Source organism: Falco rusticolus, chromosome 6 (assembly GCF_015220075.1).
Source record: "Falco rusticolus isolate bFalRus1 chromosome 6, bFalRus1.pri, whole genome shotgun sequence".
Lineage (NCBI taxonomy): Eukaryota > Metazoa > Chordata > Aves > Falconiformes > Falconidae > Falco > Falco rusticolus.
Window position 1 is genome coordinate 79074717 of NC_051192.1, and position 18296 is coordinate 79093012.

General features: G+C 34.8%; 1 protein-coding gene across 49 annotated transcripts in view; it reads left to right on the forward strand.

The window, feature by feature from the left end:
- Window positions 1-18296, forward strand: part of RIMS1 (regulating synaptic membrane exocytosis 1) — a 335409-nt gene that overhangs the window by 195220 nt on the left and 121893 nt on the right. For 22 of the 49 annotated variants that reach the window (XR_005104930.1, XM_037392187.1, XM_037392189.1 and 19 more), the window contains 9 exons: window positions 1626-1682; window positions 2081-2127; window positions 3276-3388; window positions 4418-4548; window positions 4863-5034; window positions 5167-5323; window positions 6562-6633; window positions 13641-13797; window positions 15780-15905. Coding sequence is in view for 48 of the 49 variants with exons in the window: in XM_037392187.1 (XP_037248084.1) it covers window positions 1626-1682; window positions 2081-2127; window positions 3276-3388; window positions 4418-4548; window positions 4863-5034; window positions 5167-5323; window positions 6562-6633; window positions 13641-13797; window positions 15780-15905 (1032 nt within the window). In the remaining variant the exon portion in view is untranslated. The remainder of the gene's footprint in view (window positions 1-1625; window positions 1683-2080; window positions 2128-3275; window positions 3389-4417; window positions 4549-4862; window positions 5035-5166; window positions 5324-6561; window positions 6634-13640; window positions 13798-15779; window positions 15906-18296) is intronic. The other 27 variants (XM_037392192.1, XM_037392202.1, XM_037392235.1 and 24 more) reach the window with 5 other exon arrangements.

Genomic DNA, 18296 nt, shown 5'->3' on the forward strand with positions numbered 1-18296 from the left:
TCCTGTCAGTTTTTCATAAGAATTACAGGGAGTTTAGAAAACTGCATTAAAAAAAATTGTACTTTCATCTTTTTCCTGTCTAATGAGTAAAGTCTTAAGGAAGGTCTGATTATTTTTTTCATTTACCTTTACCTGGTGAGGACTTTTGTATTGGCAGCTCTAAGTGAGGAAAATGCCCTCAACTTGACCATTTTTTTTCATGATGTGGCATCTTCGTTCCAGTACCTGGTTTTCCCTCTTGTAAACTGTGTGGATCTGATTCTTGTGTTGATATGAGTGTGAAGGTGCCTTCATGTAAACATAAATCAGTTCTTAAGTCCTTATATATGTAAAGAATATTTGAGGCTTATCTTTTAGCCTTCTTATCTACTCTATTGTTGACAGTACAGGAAAAATTCCAAACAAAATGCATTTTAGTGTCTTGACCCACACAGGGATTATGAAACTTGACATTTCGGTTGCACTTTCCATGTTCAAACACTCCTTGCACATACGAGCCTTTGTTATAATGTGATGTTATTATGAATAATACTGTACTGCAGATGAGAGTGTTCATAGTCTAGCACAAGAAAATATTACAAACTTAATCTTTTATTGAACATAAAAGTAAGTTTGAATATGGTAAGTAAATATTTCAGAGTGCTGTGAATTGCCTTGGAAATACTGCCCTGGGAAGAGAGAAAATGTTAGAGGAAGAAGTCTGCACAGCAACCCTGCTGTGCAACAGGTCATTAATCTCTTTGTATGTTTGTAAAGTAGTACTATGCCATGTCAAAAATGAGTAATGCAGTTATAATGTCATGAGTCTGAGGAAACCACATTACTCTTGAATTACAAAGTCAAGTGAGATGTAAGCTGATGAGGCACATTACCTTGGAGCTGAAATAGGCTTTTTTAAAACACAGGCACCAGAAGTTTGAATAGCAGGACATGAAAAGTGAATTTAAGACTAACTGACTGGGCACTGTTACATTCCTTTTCTGACTTTAGTGTCTCTTTCATAAGTGACATATACATATATAGGAGTATCAGTTTTTATGGACTCCCAAGTCAGTAAGATAGTGATTCCTCACTGAAGAGAGGAATACCTGAATACCTTTAAAATGCTCAGCTTTAGACTTAAAATCTTGTAAATGTTCTTCTGAAATGTTATTGTAGTTCCAGTTTGGGATTATTTTGTGTAGATGAAAATATATTAAAGTAATTCACTGAAGAGCTTTGTTTCCATTTTCCTGTTCTGCTGCTTTGCTAACATTTGACAGTAACAGTTGTTTCTTGCTCTTGCAATGTATTTTCAATGATTGCTGAGAACTGAAAAGAGCCAGGAGCTAGCATTATCCAGATTTTAATGGCAAAGTAAATTTGTTGATGGCAAAATTTTGATGTATCTTTGTAGACGTAACCAGTTTGATTTTGCTTATACCTGTGTTTGTGCTGGGTACATGTATGTTGAAAAATATCCATACCCAACTGTAGTATGGCTTGAGTTTTGTTTTTTTTCTTTAGCGTTTGAAGAAATGCATTATTCTTCTGTTTGGTTAACATTGCTAATGTTACTTGCTTTTTCCTTTTGTTTCTTTAACATTACTAACGTTATTTGTTTTTTCTTTGTTTTTTATTATAAGACATTTTCATCAGTTTCATTCCTTGAACTCCTTGAGACATTTACATAAAAATTACTAGTGAGTTAATCTGTCTTGTTTCTTGGGCTTTCTTTCCTCCAAAAAATAGTTGAACATCTGTAGATACGCAACCTTTTACACCTTTCTTTTCCTAAAAGCTGTCTAACTTTATTGTTCTGGTTGAAAAAGATTGTGGAATCCATCCACAATATTAATATTGTAGTGCTGATATTGTTATGTCTGTTAATTCCTTACCTTGAAATAAGTAGTTTGCATTAGTAAGATTTTCATGAATTCTGGTGGAAAATATGTCTTTAAATATTTCCCCTTTCTTTCCTCATAACCCATTAGAACAGAAACAGATCCATATTTCTAAAAAAGTGTCCCAGAAATGTATTTGTCACAGCAGAAGGTCATCTCCATTGTTTCTAATTACTATGTGTATATTCATGTTTTAGTGATATTCCACGGATTCCTGAGACTTCTCACCCCCCGTTAGAGTCTAGTGAGTACACACCTTGTTCCTTCACTAAGCATGGTGTTGTATCCAACAGAATCATTTTGGTAATGAACTTTGTGAAAGATGAGCACTGGGAGACTGCATTGGCTCAAAGGTTTTTGCATGACAAAATTCAATGTGTTTTGGTCCTGTGTGTTAAATTCAAAACAATGTAAATCTGATTCAAGCCGTATGGACTTCTAAAGTTAGCAGGATTTTGGTTTTTTCTTCTCTGTCTTGTGGTCTTAGTACCATACTGGTATACAAGCCATGGCCCAAAACAGTCATTTACTTGCCCTTACATAAAAGACCAAACAGGTATAAGGGACTGCCAGAAGTATAAATGGTGTCAGGATTTCACCTCCTGTACCATCCAGCATAAATCTAGAGTTCTTGCTTCCCCTTTTCTTAAAAAGAAAGCATTGGTTAGGTGAATGTCTTGTTTATCATGCTTCATAATAATGGTTTTCTTTTTAACTACCCTGTTTGAATGGTGTCAGCTAGAGTGTGTGAGGGCCGTGGCTCCCAGACCTTCCTTGTCTGAGTCTTGTCTGGGATGCATTCAGAAACCTTCCGTGGGACAGGGTCCTGTGGGGCCACTGGGTGCTGAAACACCTGTCATGAGCTCATCTCAGTAGTGAGGGCTGTATTTCGCTCGTGGAGAACTGCTGATGTCCAGCAGTTGACAGATCCTCCGGCATGCCAGGTGCATGTCCTGCATACCTTCCCGTGTGCCAGTTCCTAGGGTTTTAAAATTTCAGAGGTAGTAGGAGTATAATCCATATAACAGATGTGAGTTTATTCATCAAAGATTTGAGATCATAGAATAATTTGGACCGGGAAATGTGTAATTATTTCAGAGGATAATACTGTACTTAAAACACTCGGTATGGTTTGCCACTGCTATATGAGGAACACTTTTTTCTATGTAATTTCAGATAAAACAAATGAAGGTTTAATCTGGGGAAAGGGTATGCAGACAGTCTTTTTCACCATGCTATCTACATCAGTTTAAAATCTTTCTGTATATTAATCCAGTTAGACTGTGTATAAATACAACTTTATACAAGTCAAAGAAAAAGCAATTCATAAGTTATTCATATTTGCTTCAAAATTTTGGACTGAAATTTCATGTGTTTCTCATATGTTTTCAGGTTCAAGTTCTTTTGAATCTCAGAAGATGGAAAGGCCTTCTATTTCTGTTATATCTCCGACCAGCCCTGGAGCCCTACGAGATGCACCACAAGTCCTACCAGGGCAGCTTTCTGTGAGCATCTTTTGTTTTCCTGAGTTGTAATGAAAATCTACAAAGTGCTGGTCCCTCAGCTGTCCACATTCCCAAGGTCTAATTGGGAGGTTAAGAGAAATATCTGTTCTTGGTAAAGACAACATTCTTTCACATGTTTTTTCAAGACCCTCACAAACACAAACCATCACTGTAATCACAGCAGAGGTAAAGAATTGTCTTAATACACCAAAGAGCACAGGAATTTACATTGAGAGTAAAACACATAAAAATGCCTTGTACTTTGTCATCCTGTACCCTCTGCACTGAAAATGGTGGCTCTTCTATACATGCCCAGTAATCAACAGCTAACAAGCATAGTTTCACTTTACCTTCTTTATGGTGGCATTTAAAGAGCTGTGTGATTATTAAGAGATACACTACTCAGTAATGCGTTTCAATTTAGATACGCAAGACATGCTGGAAATGTCTGTAATACTAACTGAAGCTGTGCTTACTAAATATACTGTGAGTACTTAACTGTTTTGTACATTTTTATATTTTTTTATATTGATCTTATTCTTAAGTATACAGCAGACTCAAAAATTTCATGATGATTCTCTTAAGAAATGATTTAGCTGTGTATTACCCTTTTCATAAGAACATTTGCAAGGTTACAAATCAAGGTAGATTGATTTTGACTATGTCTCTAGTTCAGCTGCTGTGAAGGTTTCCTATCTGAATGTAGCTTTTAAGGTGCAGAGGCAAGAAATATGCTGGTTTAAACGTACTTACAGGTAGAAGATTATGCAGTGAGTACAATAAACAATGTAAATGTAATCAGGTACCACCATTTTATTCAGGTGTGGTAAATACAAAGGTCTTTGGTGTATATATTGTCATCTTTTCCATCTAACTTAATTAAATATTAAGGGATGTGAAATAAAACATATCTAATTGTATCTTGGGAAAACAGTAGTTTCTTTTACATTGCGGTTAATGTGATGATGTTTGAAAATTCTGGTTTTTCTCCATTTTCAGTATTGTTTTCTGGTAACTTGATTCTTATAGGTTAAACTGTGGTACGACAAAGTGGGACATCAGTTAATAGTAAATGTTCTGCAAGCAACAGATTTGCCAGCAAGACTAGATGGACGCCCCAGGAATCCCTATGTAAAAATGTATTTTCTTCCAGATAGAAGGTAGTAGTATTTCAGTTTAGAAAGTTATGTTGTAATTTACCATGTATTGAATCAACTTTTAAATGAATGCTTATGTAGTAAAGAATTCATTGTTACAGTTAGATTCACTATAACAAAAAAATCACACTTGAATCATGCAAGTCAGTATCAAATAACTTTGTGGACTTTGGATGATTGTGATCCACTGTACAGCAAATACTTTTCTCTTTTAGGCATTACCAGATCAGAAAGAATTAAAGCAGTAAGTGCTATTAGTTGATGGAATTTTGTGATTTATCTCTACAAACAATTTACAACAAATATTTATGTTTCAGTGATAAGAGTAAAAGGAGGACCAAAACAGTAAAGAAAAGTCTAGAGCCAAAATGGAACCAAACTTTTCTCTACTCACATGTACATCGTAGAGATTTTAGAGAACGAATGCTTGAAATAACCGTATGGGATCAGCCAAGAGTACAAGAAGAAGAGAGTGAATTTCTTGGAGAGGTGATACATACAATCACATTTCTCCTGTTTGGTTTTGATGGTTTTGAATACATATGATATATATTTTATATATGTGTTTGTGTGTGCGTGTGCCTTAAAAGTAAAATTAATAGCTGTTAATTTTTCTACTAGATTCTTATAGAGCTGGAGACAGCACTTTTAGATGATGAACCACATTGGTATAAGCTACAGACACATGATGAATCTTCACTACCTCTGCCTCAGCCATCACCTTTCATGCCAAGAAGACATGTTCATGGTGGAGAAAGCACTAGCAAAAAATTACAAAGTAGGTCCAGATTCTATTAATCTCTCCTGAATTTTAAATTATAAATGCTAATAAATGTAATGGTATTTAACTTCTACTACAAACTACAAAATAAGAATACTATTTCATAGTCTTTAAACATAATGAAAATGTGTGGCAGAAAAGAGATGCAAATTATGACATTATGACATGACAGTCTTTCACCTGTGACACATAACTTTCAAGCATGTGAAACCTGTTGGAATTGGTTTGGCTTCCACTAGCAAAAGAAAATTGTTCAAACATTTGTTTGCATAAATTTTCTGTTAAAGAAAAAGATTAAGTTTATTATTATTGGATATTTTTTTAATAACTAAAAGCTCTTTATTAAAAAAAAATATCCTGGAAGTCATATGAGGTTTAAAAATACTTTTCATCATAAATTCAATCTCATCCTCCAATATGCTCACTCTACAATCAGATGAGAAGTGTGCTTTTGCAGCAAAGGGACATATGCCTGTATTTAGGAGGTACAGTGGTTTTGATGAGTCTGATTTCAGGTTTGTTTGAGGTATATTAAAATAACAGATATATTGAGATACTTGAATATCGTAGCTTCTCTGTTCATTTAAATTAATTTCAGATTTATTTAGAAGTACAAAGCATGTAGGGGATTATCTTTAAAAACATTTCAAAGCTATTTTTCTGATTTTTCTTAAACACGGAAGTAATTAATTTCAGCCAATGTATAGGAAATTGGTGCACATTCAGGACTGAATTATAAAAATGTGATATTGCTGTAATTGCTGCGTAAGGATATGTACAGAGAGAGCAAATGAAAGGTTAGTTTTTATGAGGTATTTGAACTTTACTAAAAGCTGGCAATGCTGTTTCCTCTTCCCCTTTCTCACCATATGCTGCCATCTCTCCTTTCCTGTTCAGCAAGCTGATTCAGCTTGCTCACTGAAGTAGCACAAAAGTATTTTTTTTCTTTGAGTGAACTTTTTTGCAGGTTTAGTGAGATAAACTATCCTAGTAGAGAATTATTGAGGACTTGCGGGAAGGAGAGGAGGGGAAAGGAGGCTGCAGCAGCTGTAAGGTGTTAAATTGGTTTAGTTGTCTTGTGAAACGTCACTGTCAATCACCATTTTAGTTCTCTTCCTCTATCGTTTAGACTTAAAATAATATTTTTAATTTCAGTAGTATGTTAAATGAACATATTTTTACATTTTATAACATGACCAGATGTTCAGGTATTTGTTTACCTTACTGTTGTGCAGGATCTCGACCAATCAGTGATAGTGACATCTCAGATTATGATGTTGATGATGGTATTGGAGTTGTTCCTCCAGGTGCGTGGGTGAACAGCATGGTCCTGCTTTCTTTTTTTCTTTTTGCTTGTTTGTTATTTTTTTCTTTATAACATTTTGGAATATTGAGGATACTGCTTTTGGAAGGTGCATTGTGAAAAAAACAGTTGTCCCAATTATTCCATGGCATCTGTCCTAAATTGTGATGAATTAAAAGATTCTACTATTCATTCATTGATATTTCTTCTGCATATCACTCTTCATATGTGAACCACTGAATGGTTCAAATTGTTTAATTGTTTACTGCATGATGTCTCAAGCTTTATTTAAAATACAAATTAAGTTTTTAAAATATTTTTTAAATACAAATTAAGATTTCATTGTCTATTGCAATCTTTTTTTTTTTATTTTGCTTTTTGCTTGAGAATTAGATATAATGCAGTCTCCCATGGACTTTATTGAGAATGCATGGCTGTAGATTAAGATGCATGTAGCATGGCTATATCTTTTATATTTTTCATAAGCTTTCATGAGCTATCATTACCCTAAATGTTCATAACTATATACTTGAAGAGATTGTCATGGTTTGACTTTTAGTTCAGCATTCCTTACATACTGAAAATCCCGAGGATCATTTTGGATACCACATTTTTCTGCATCTATTTGACTGTTGCCACAAGTTAGATGAATGTTTCACAATTGTCCCAAACAGAATGAGTCACTATGTTGTTGCTAGTGCTAATTCAGTTTTTTCTGTGGATCTTCCTGATGAAAATCACTGAATTAAATCATGGTGGGATTTGGAAAGCTCTCTATCTTCCTGATCTGTGTTTAAAATAATCTGACAGTTTATTTATTATAATAAATCACATTCTGTATTAATGCAATATCCTTTTGATATTTACTGGGCCAAATTCTCCTTCCTTTGATACTGAATGGGCTCTTTCCTTACTTTAATATACTTACCACCTAGTTACTAAGAGAGAAGTTTTTTTCAGGTATGTCTAGTAATGGTATTTGCTTTAGTGAAATGATTAGTCTTGATATTTTTGCATCAGCTAAGAGAATATTTAAAATAAAGATAAATAAATAATTTTAAATATTTTTTCTGTTTATTATTTAGTTGGCAAGGTAGATAAGGTGTATCTCTGTAGACTTAGTTAGGTTCAAGATTTCAGTATCTTTTATTAAGAACTGGGGCTTTTTTTCAGCTGCCAGTTCTTAAAGGCATCCATTTGCCATTTGGAATAAACAAATTTCCATCTGAGATGAGGTGCTAAAAAATGTTTAGCTGAATGCATTAGAAATTACAGAAATTTCTTGCGGCTGCGCATGCATGCTTAGGTGCACCTTTGAAGCATACATGGATCCAAACTTTCTCAGAGATCACCATAGAAAATTGCAAGTTTAATCTGTAGGAGTAGCAGTTATAATGAACTGAGAGTCTCTAAACTGAAACTCAAAGGACCTGGTGAGCAGACTCCTTTTAAAGTCCAGCTAATCAGAAACAAGCTGGAAGGTGACCTGACCAAGCACAAATTTCTCTATTTTGAATTTAATGGATACATTTGTTTGGCAATTCTAAGTGGAGTTCATCTGTTTGCAATTCCTATGGGAAGTGGATATACATATAAATGTGGGGGGGTTGTTTACACATGCAGTCTGAATTCTTGAATAAGGCTTAGGCTTCCAGCACAAAGGGCAAAGAAAATGTCAGTCATCAGCCACAAATATGTGGCAGCCTAGACAGCATATGATAATGTGTTTTGCAGTGAGAGCTGGAAAAGGTTGCTAGTCCCACTGTCTGATGAATTGCTTGAGAATCTTAGGCACAGATTCATAAATGTGCCTGGTCACCAAGTTATGCATTTCCACCCTACTATCCAACCTTCCTTACTTACCACATTGCTAAATCTTCTGAGATTTTGGACTGCTAGCTTCATTTGCACTGAATGAATAGTACAGTATCTGTCTTCTCTGTCTAATAGTCTCCTCTGTTAAAACTAAGTTGTATGCAAGTTCCTTGTTGTGCTGCAGCGTCTTTAGTCCTTCCCTCGTCCACCCACTAGTACCATGGACCTCAGCCGACTGCACTGCAGCTCTTGTCTGGTCCATATTTCCTACACGTTCTCCTGCAAGGTATGAGTGTGGAAGGGAAAGACAAATAGAGGCATTTCCTCATAATGTAGGATGATGATGCAGCTCAGGTGCACTCTTAGACCATTTTGGCATAGCCTTTATTGGCTTCAACTAGATTAGTCTATGATTAAGTTATTCCTTCTCAACAGAAGTAAGAATATAAAAATTGAGTTTACAACATATGATGCATATGTTACCCTTTAAAGCCCCTTTTCTTTCCTTTACCACTTACTTACCAATGTTACCCACTGTGGTGCTTATCTATGATAAATAGCCTCTGTCTTTATTAAAGGTATATTCTTACAGTTGTTTATTATTTCTCTTGAAATATTCAGCAGAGAAGGAAGTTATTTTGCTTTCTTAATATCTCAAGGTTTTCACAATTATTGCTCATTTTCTAAAAAAAAGACACATAACTGCAAAATGTAGAAGTGCAAAAGTTCATTTGATCACCACCGTAAGCTAAAAAAGGAATGACAAAAATATTTTGGCTAATTCAACTAATACTGGAAATCCTTAAAGATTTCAAATCTTTTACCAATTACTAAGGCAAATACAGTATTAGCATTTAGTAATAACAGAGAAAGCTATTTTACTAGAGGGTTCAGCAGCTTCAGAAGACCACTGCTTGTCAATGGAAGACTGCTACATAAAAAATAATGGCACTTCGATAACTTCAGGAATATTTTAAGAATAGTATTTTCCCCCTGTCATACGACAAATGTGCCTTATCTTTCATATAATTGTACTGTCCTCATTTGTTAGTAGTATCTAGCAGTGATATATAAATATATTTTTAAATCAGCTCATAGAACTGTTAATAAAAGGAGTTTATATCAACAGCTAAAGTAACTTAACTTCAGTTTGAAGCTCAGCTTTAACAGAATTGATTTTTGACAGGTTTTTGTGGTATGCCCACATCTATTTACAGGAAGAAATTATTATTTTAAATCTCTTAGCCTCTCCTCATATGAGACATGGTCTAGTCTCTTTATTATCTTTGTGATCCTGATCTGGACTCATACAAGTAACTCCATGTCTGTCTTGTACTGGGGAGCTCATTACTCCAGGTGTGGCCTCACCACTGCTAAGTATATGGGAAGGATCAGTAAAGGGTTTAATAAAAACAGAACATGTTTTGAGGCCAAATTTTTTAACCTAAACATAATTAACTTTCTTAATTAAAAGAAAAAAAAAAAAAACAAGCTGATATACAGGTGGCAATATCCCAAAGGGTATTTTTAATGAGCTGTATTGCTTATGCTATGGGTAACTCTTCAGGACAATTTATTTTTCTATCACATATAGTCTGTATAAATGATTGCATTGTACTTACCTTCCTACTGTAGCAGCACGGTTACATCAACACAACACCTTTTTGTTGTCTATATTGTCCTAAAAAAAAAGAAAAAGAGAGAGAAAAAGAGTTCTGGTATCAAACATTTGCTAGAACCATTTTCATCATCATCCAGCTTCCATTTCATGTCTCACCTGACAGTTTCCCATGAGCAACTGAGAAACTTCTTGTGCATAAACTGCCATAAGCTTGATTGCTGCTGTCATGCTGGTCCACACAAAAAATTACTCTGCACACTCTGGAGAGCACAGAGCCTTTGTATTTGAGGATGGTTCTGAGGAAGTGTTGCTGTCACTGTCATGGTCACTATGGAAATATGGATGTGATATGACCAACTTGACAATACTTGAGCTAATACTTAGGATAACTGTGAACTGCTGTTTCTCTGTTTGTTCTGTAAACTTTGTGTACCACAATGCACAAGTTTGAGATATTCCCTGGATAGCTTGGCTATGAGGAATATATAAGATAATGTCATCTTTCTATACATTTTTAAGAGTACAAGATAACACTAGGTGTATTTTTTTAAGCAGACTAGAGATCCTCTTGAAATATTTTTTAAACTGAAAATTATATTTTATTTTTAATATTTAATATTTAAATTCTATGCATTTTGGTGCAGCTGCCTAAAGCTGGGAAAGAAGTTTTGGATTTATTTGATTTTAATGTTGAATAAATGTTAACTAGTGTTCCTTCTGATAGACGTGACAGTATTTTATCTAAATCAAGCTTTTTTGGAAAATGAAATATCTTTTAGCACATACAACTTTGATTTAGTTATCCCTTGGGAAATTGAACACATCCAGCTTTTGTCATGTGTAGTCTTTTTTCTTCCTCTGACAAAACCCCAGACATTTCCTGCAGCAACCTTAGTATGTGAGATGAAGGAATCTGCATTGAAGTCCTGACTGAGCCCCTTTTTTGCTTCAAAATTTGCACCTGGTCCTTGTCATGAGATCAAAGAGATCCTCATGTTTCTTTCTGATTTTATTACACAAATCTGAAACACTTTTGTGGCAGGTAAGGTACTCCAGCACCACAGTACATCAAAACCTGCGAAACATAGGAGTCTTTCTTCGTGAAAAGGCTGATAAACCTTTCATGCATGCTATCAACTTTTATAGGCCTATTTTGCAGTCAGTACTCACTACAGCTTTGCTATTAAAAATATTAAGTGGCAAGCATTTGTGGTTTCTGTAGCTACTCGTGAGCTCTCTTTTGTAGCTACAAATGAGCTCTCCAAAAGGTGTTTTTTTTTCTGTTTCCTCTCTGGTTTTCAAACAATAGCCCCTACCCTTCCCAAACTTGAGTAATGTCACATTTTAAATATGACATTACATTAATTAATTTTATTTGACTTGTCTAACTCAGTGTTGTTTGAGAATAGTGTACACATGCACTTAACATTATAGTCCCTGGGTTGCTTCTGAGCTACGTGATATATTCTTATTACAAGTGCTTTTCTTTGGGCCCAAGGCTGCACTTTAAGATCTAGCAATACTTGTAGTACTTCTTGTTTCCCTGATTTATGAATCTCATCCCACCCCTCTGCTTCAAGAAATGGAAGAATTATTTCCCGTGTTCTCACACCAGCAGCTATACTATGAAGTAGAAGACACAAAAGTTGGACAAAACGATAGCAGAACTTGCAAAGGTCTTTCTGCATATGTTTTCTAGCTGACAGTAATTAGAAAGTCTGTAGTAAAAGTGTCTTATCATTTTTTTGTCAACACTGTCTCCCTCCTATCTGCCTTCCCTATCACATTCATAATGGTAAATATATTAAACATGAACTTATTGAAGCCAATGTTTTTTTTTATTTACTGAAGTTGCTGGATAGCTGTTGTAAGGCTGAAAGCTACTGTAGGATATTACAGCAGCTAGGTGCTCTTCTGTTATCTTTGAATAACTTTTGCCAGTTTGTTCAGTACTGTATAAAAGGCGGACAGAGTTCTGGAGGCTGTGATGTAAGCTGTATAATCAGGGAAAACCATCTTAGAGTTGCTTGGATGATAAAATGCATTATCTAGTAGGTCCTTGTTCTTGTTTTTGTGTTACTAAGATGAATCTGTTCTATGGTGGAAGAAATTTTTATTTTAGGATTACTTATCAATGTTTTAACAAAGTGTTTTCCTCCAGATCTAATCATGAGAGAATGCATTTAGCTAAGTTACATGTCCATTAGGATACATTGGTAAACTGATGCACAGTTTGGGAAAAAAAGCGTGAACGCTTCCTTGACATTTGTGATCAGGGTTCAGACTTGCAGCTAAACAGGTTGTTAAATGTCGTTGACTAAATGACCAAGCCTAATACAGACTCTGTATATGGATTTTTGCACTTTTAAGATGGCTATAACAATTTGGTAGAAGATCAGAGAGGAACTACAATAATTATACAAATTATACAAAATATGAAAAAAACCTCAAACTTGAAACTCTGTAACAAGATCCTTAAAAAGTGCAACTTAATACAATTGGTGACTGATTGACTAAATCATAGCCTTTTCTTGCATGGAAAGATTTCTGATACAGGCTGCTTTTTTAAATGAACAAACACATTATAGGAACTATGCTAGACAAATTCAGAGAAGCAGCAAAATTATTATTTTGGAATCTAAACAATAATTTGTAAAGTCATTAATGGACGAGTTAAGGGATGACCTTTTCTGTCATTAAGGGATTTTCTGTTGAGGGATACTTGTAATTTCAATATCTACAAGTGAGCAGCTGAAGTCTGAGCAAATTTCCTTAGGCTCTTTTGGAAAGATAACAGGCACCTTTTGAAAGCTGTTTATCTTATTGAGTTTCATTGTCTGTTTTAGAATGGGATTCAAAGTGTACAAGGCAAACAGTGTGCTACACGCAAAAAGACACAGGAATATCAGTGCTTTACAATGTACTAACATTCTGCTATTTTTTTTTCTTTTTTTTTTAATCCTATGTGAAAATGAATATGAGAAATTTTGCAGCTCATTCATAGTATTTGGAAAAAATGTTCTGCACAGTATGCAACACCCAATGTTCTGTACACTCTAAATGCTCGTAAATTTTTAAAGTAGGTGGTTTTGTCCATGTTCAGTAAGAGAACATCTTTGTATTTAGAGAGAGTTAGAAGAATGCTTTACATATATGAGCAGTCCTGGATCAGGCTGTGCTGTGGTACACAAGCATGCCTTCTCCGCTTGTTAGATAATGTAATCGTGTATTGCTTGGATTCCTTTCATATGTTTGCTACTGTATGACAACTTAGAAGTACAAGTTACTCTGCGTACTCTTCCCCAAGTCAGAAAATTATTTTGGTTCTTTCCTCCATATCTACCAGTACATAATGAAAATCGTGTCAGTTTCTCTGTCTCTGTACATGTAGACATTTAAAGGTAATGCTCGTAATTTATCCTGGCTGCATGATATGTTGGGATGTATAACAGCTGAATGATGACTTGAGAGTTGTGTAACTGTTTAGCTGTATGGTTCTGGGAGGAGTAACCATCTGAATTCTTCCCAAACCCGTACTTTCACTCTCTAATTTCCTTTTGTTGCCCTCTTGCCAGTAGGTTATAGATCTAGTACTAGAGAAAGTAAATCTACGACACTTACTGTGCCAGAACAGCAAAGAACAACACATCATCGTTCACGATCTGTATCTCCTCACCGTGGCGACGATCAGGGCAGGACCCGTTCACGTTTACCAAATGTGCCATTACAGAGGTAGGCGTCACAAGTTAGTGAAAGACTAGCTGGTTTCAAGTTTGTATCATCTGTCATTATTAACTTTTCTTCAGCAATTTTTCACAATCTTAAAACTTTTTTTTATGTCTGAGTTTTAATAGTGTAGTATTTGAACTTGATGTATGCTTTTATTAATTATTCAAGAGCACTCATAGGATGAATCATAACTCTAAGACTTACCTCTTCTTACTGATACCTCCTCTGTGTTTCATCACTTGTGTACCATAACCAATAGGTAGGTTTTTCAGTCAGTGGCTGAATCTTTTATGAAGCCACCTAAGTATATTTGTAGGATATAAGTAGTGGCATGTACAAATTGTATAATAACTATGAATGAACTAATTTTGAAGTACCAGCAAGTTGAAATTATCATTTGCACTTCAAATGTGACATTTCTAATGGAAGAAGTAAAAAACACTTCACAGAATCAGATAGTGATTTATAAAGCTCTGTTTTCTGCATTTACTGCTTTTAATAGACAACCTATTAATAGGAGAATCCTTTTTGAACTTTTCATTTGCATGCTTTATGCTTTTTTTGAATAGTGTTGTATAGACTGTTTAAGCACAAAACTTGACCCACTTCATTTTGTTTGTTTTATTGTGCAGGGCAATAAGTTTCTTTTGCAGCTTGTTGTGGAACCCTAAAAATCAGCCAGTTTTTCCCAGTTTTCCTTTCCTCCAGTTTCTAAGAAGATTTGTTCTTGAATTACTGCAAGAGCTTGAAGTGTTGCACTAGCAGCAGCTTTATTGCCCATTAGCTGTAGTAGTTTGCTGAAAATCTACACTTGTTAGCTGAATTTTGTGTACAAAATTCTGTGCTACAGTACTGTCCTTAACCATCTCTGTCTGATTTTTTGGAGTTCCATCACTGGTCATTTAGCACCAGACACCTGTGATGCTTCAAAATGATGCTATATTCTGGAAAACCAGCTTCTCATTTGAGAATCCTCATGATCTTGCTTCTTCCTTTCCATCCTCTGTGCCATATATACTGTTCTTGTGTGTTGAAATTTTGTGTGCTTCTTAAGACCCTGCATGCATCCCCCCCTGTTACATCAGTTCTTACAGGTGAAGCTATTTCACTACTCAGCAAATCACTTGCCATTGCATTTCTCAGTAATGCATCCTTAACAGACAGAAGGCTATGGTTGTACATAAAATACGGCAGCACTGATTCTTTTTTTTTTTTATAGTATAGAGAATGAGAGCTCCTCATTCTGCCTTCGCAAACAATTGTGTATGTGCTTTTGTTGCATCTTTCTATCTACAAGCACGATGTACAAATGAATTATTTCATAGTCAATTGCACCCATCCTTTCATTTTATACTTTGAAAAACTAATGCTTCTTGTTCCAATGGCAGTTTTTAAACTAAAGGAAGAATCTGCCCTTTAAGTAGTAGTTTCTTTTCTTGTTCTTTTCCATGCGAAGAGAGCTTTAAATTACTGTTATGGAGGTCAGAGCTTACCTGCATTCATAAAAGTTATACCTCTTTTATATAATACTTAGGTTTAGATTGATAAAATACGCTGCAAGTTCCCATGTCCTGTCACAGAATTTCTTAAAGAATACTTGGAGATACCTGCAAAAAGTTGACAGCCCAAAATCAGCCCTTTAGAAATCTGGCTATGAATCTACAAATGCATAAAACTTAATTTCATGTGAGCTATCACCAGTTCTTGTGTTATCTCAGTTATTCTTTAAGTACAGGCTTTGAAGATGCCATTACTGAATCTATCAGTGTACACAGAAACAGGCATTTACTTCTAAATATGATAGAAATGGCTGCTTTCTATACTTTGAGGTGGTTTTTGTTAATCTTAGGATCCAATATTTTTTTAGAAGTCATATATTAACGCTTAAATGATTAAAAACTTCCTTCAACCAACTTGTACTGTAATCCATTAAGCTGTGTCATTTATGAGAAAGCAAGTTTATCATACGTGTTTCTGCCTTTCAGGAGTTTAGATGAAATTCATCAAATGAGAAGATCACGTTCTCCAACTAGACACCATGATGCCTCCAGAATTCCAGTTGATTACAGATCCAGAGACATGGATAGTCAGTATTTGTCTGATCAAGAAAGGTACATTGTCAGCCTGAACCTGGAAAAAAGTTTAGAAATGTCTTTGTCAGTTTGCCTAATTTTCAAGTGTTTGGTAGAAACATGACTATCAGTAATGGGGAAGGGAGAGAAATCATCCTAACTGACAAATCTAGTGTCATGGTTAAATTATCTATACCTCCTTTTTTCTTGGTAAAACTGCACTAGGTTGATAGTAATACCAAGTATCTAGACTAAGTTCTTCAGTTTGTCCTAGAGTATTTGGCTGATTGTTTCATGGATGAAGCCCAGAGATTTTTCCTAGAAAACCATAAATCTACATGTATGCAGTAGCTATTCTTGTAACTCAGAATTTTATCTGTTTTGGCAACCAGCAAAATACCAGGCATGCATTCCTATTAGTTGGAAGTTGCATATGTTATGATTTGCATTATAGGTTTGGATATCTATATATGTAGTCTCACAACATCTTATGCAACCTTCTGGTGAACTTGGTACAGTACCCAAGCATAGCAAGGATAGTTGTGGTGCTTGTAATTAGCAAAAATCTCCAATCTTAGATGTGTGACATGTACACGTCTCTCCCTGGAATATGCGCAGTGGATACACTACTCCGAGAATGCCTGGTCTCTCTCCTAGTAGGCATTTTTTTCAGGTATCTTGGAATATATTCTAATAAAATGGAAGAAAGTGAGAATTCCGTTTAGTTTATAGCTGAAAGAAAGTTTAAAAAGGTGTTTCAGTTCAGTATTTGGGAAACACAATGATGACAGTCAGATAGGTTATCAGTGCTTGTGAATTGTTTGTTTACTCCAAAAAAAAATTATATAACCAAACTATAATGGCAAACTTTTACAATTAATATAAGATCAACTGGCCTGAAAACCTTTCCAAATGTAAATTCAATACAGAACAGACATTTCATAGTGGTCTTGAAAATGTGTAAGAATAAATTATAAACATTTCTGGAACTCTTTATCCAGTTTGCATGGAAATTGAATAACAGATGGATTTTGTGGTTAAACTAATTCATTTTTTTATATGATCTTGCCTATTTTTCTTTTTTGTTGTGGTAACATACATATGGGAATTAAGGAGTTATTTGGAACATTTTAAAATTCAACCTTATAGGCAAGAAGTATATACAGAATTGTCTTAAGTAGGATTGGTGTACTGAATTTCCTTTCAGAGGTGAATTGACATGCTTTTTAAATCTAGTAGTCAGATTTATAATTAAGCTAATTCAAGTAATTTCCACTTGTTGCAAATGTTTCATGTTTCTATTTATTCACTATGAGTAGTGTTTCCTGAAGATGTTTATTGAAGCAATTTCTTATTCAGCTGATCTGAAGAGGAAGAGATATTAAAAAGTATCTTTTGTCAGTAGAAATAGATATAGTCAGTTAACTGTCCAGAAAATTTTCTTCCAGTAACGCCTCAAACCATGATATAAATGATGATAGATACATGAATTGTGCTTGAAGAGCAGGGCTTGCATTGAGGCTTTCTTGGAGATGAGCCATCAGACCAGAGCTACAGCAGCAATGGACTGCTAGATTTTTTCAGAGAAGTAAGACACAGTCTTCAGGTTTTTTTAATGTTCAGAAAACACTTTTCAGAAGTTTAAAGGTCAGACATGAAGGATGTATGTGGCTTATCTGCAGGATTTAAAGATGGGTCCATGTACTTACTCTCCTTGAGTAATAATCTTGTCTGCAGTGGTCTCCTTTTTCCTCTCTTCATCTGTCCCCCGGATTTCTTCAGTTGTGGAGAGAGTTTTCACTGTCTTTCAGTACGTAAGAGCAGCATTATAGGGAAGATCAAAACCAGTTTTTTTTGAGGAAGATAATCACATCCAAGGATTTAAAAAAAATCTTTATGCAGTACGATATGTTAGTATCAGTAGTATTATAAGTATTTTGTGGTGTTCGTTTACTGAACCCTTCATCTAAACAAGTACATTCAGGCAGATGCCTAACATAGACTTGGCTTGAAAGGTGAGTAATTACCTGATAGTTACATGGCAGAAATTACAGTTGCTGATTACTTTTCATCATTTTCTCAATGATCTGTTATTGGTCCCAAATTAATATCAAATATTCTGAATAGAGCTTTGTAAAAATAGTTATTATAGCCTCTTACTAAACCATCTGGTGTGATAAATTTCCAGTGGAACTGAATTGTCCACTTTACCTTTTTTATGTGTATTTACATATATATACACACACGTGTGTGTGTGTGTGTATGTATAAACATCTGTTAGGATAAGTGTTTTACTAGGAAATCAGGAAAGCTAGTTAACCAGTATACTTTGCTCTGAATTTAGGAACATCATCCAATTTTCAAGGGCATGTCCCTTTCAATTTATTTTGTTTCTTTTATTCCAAAATAAAATCTATTAATGTAAGTACT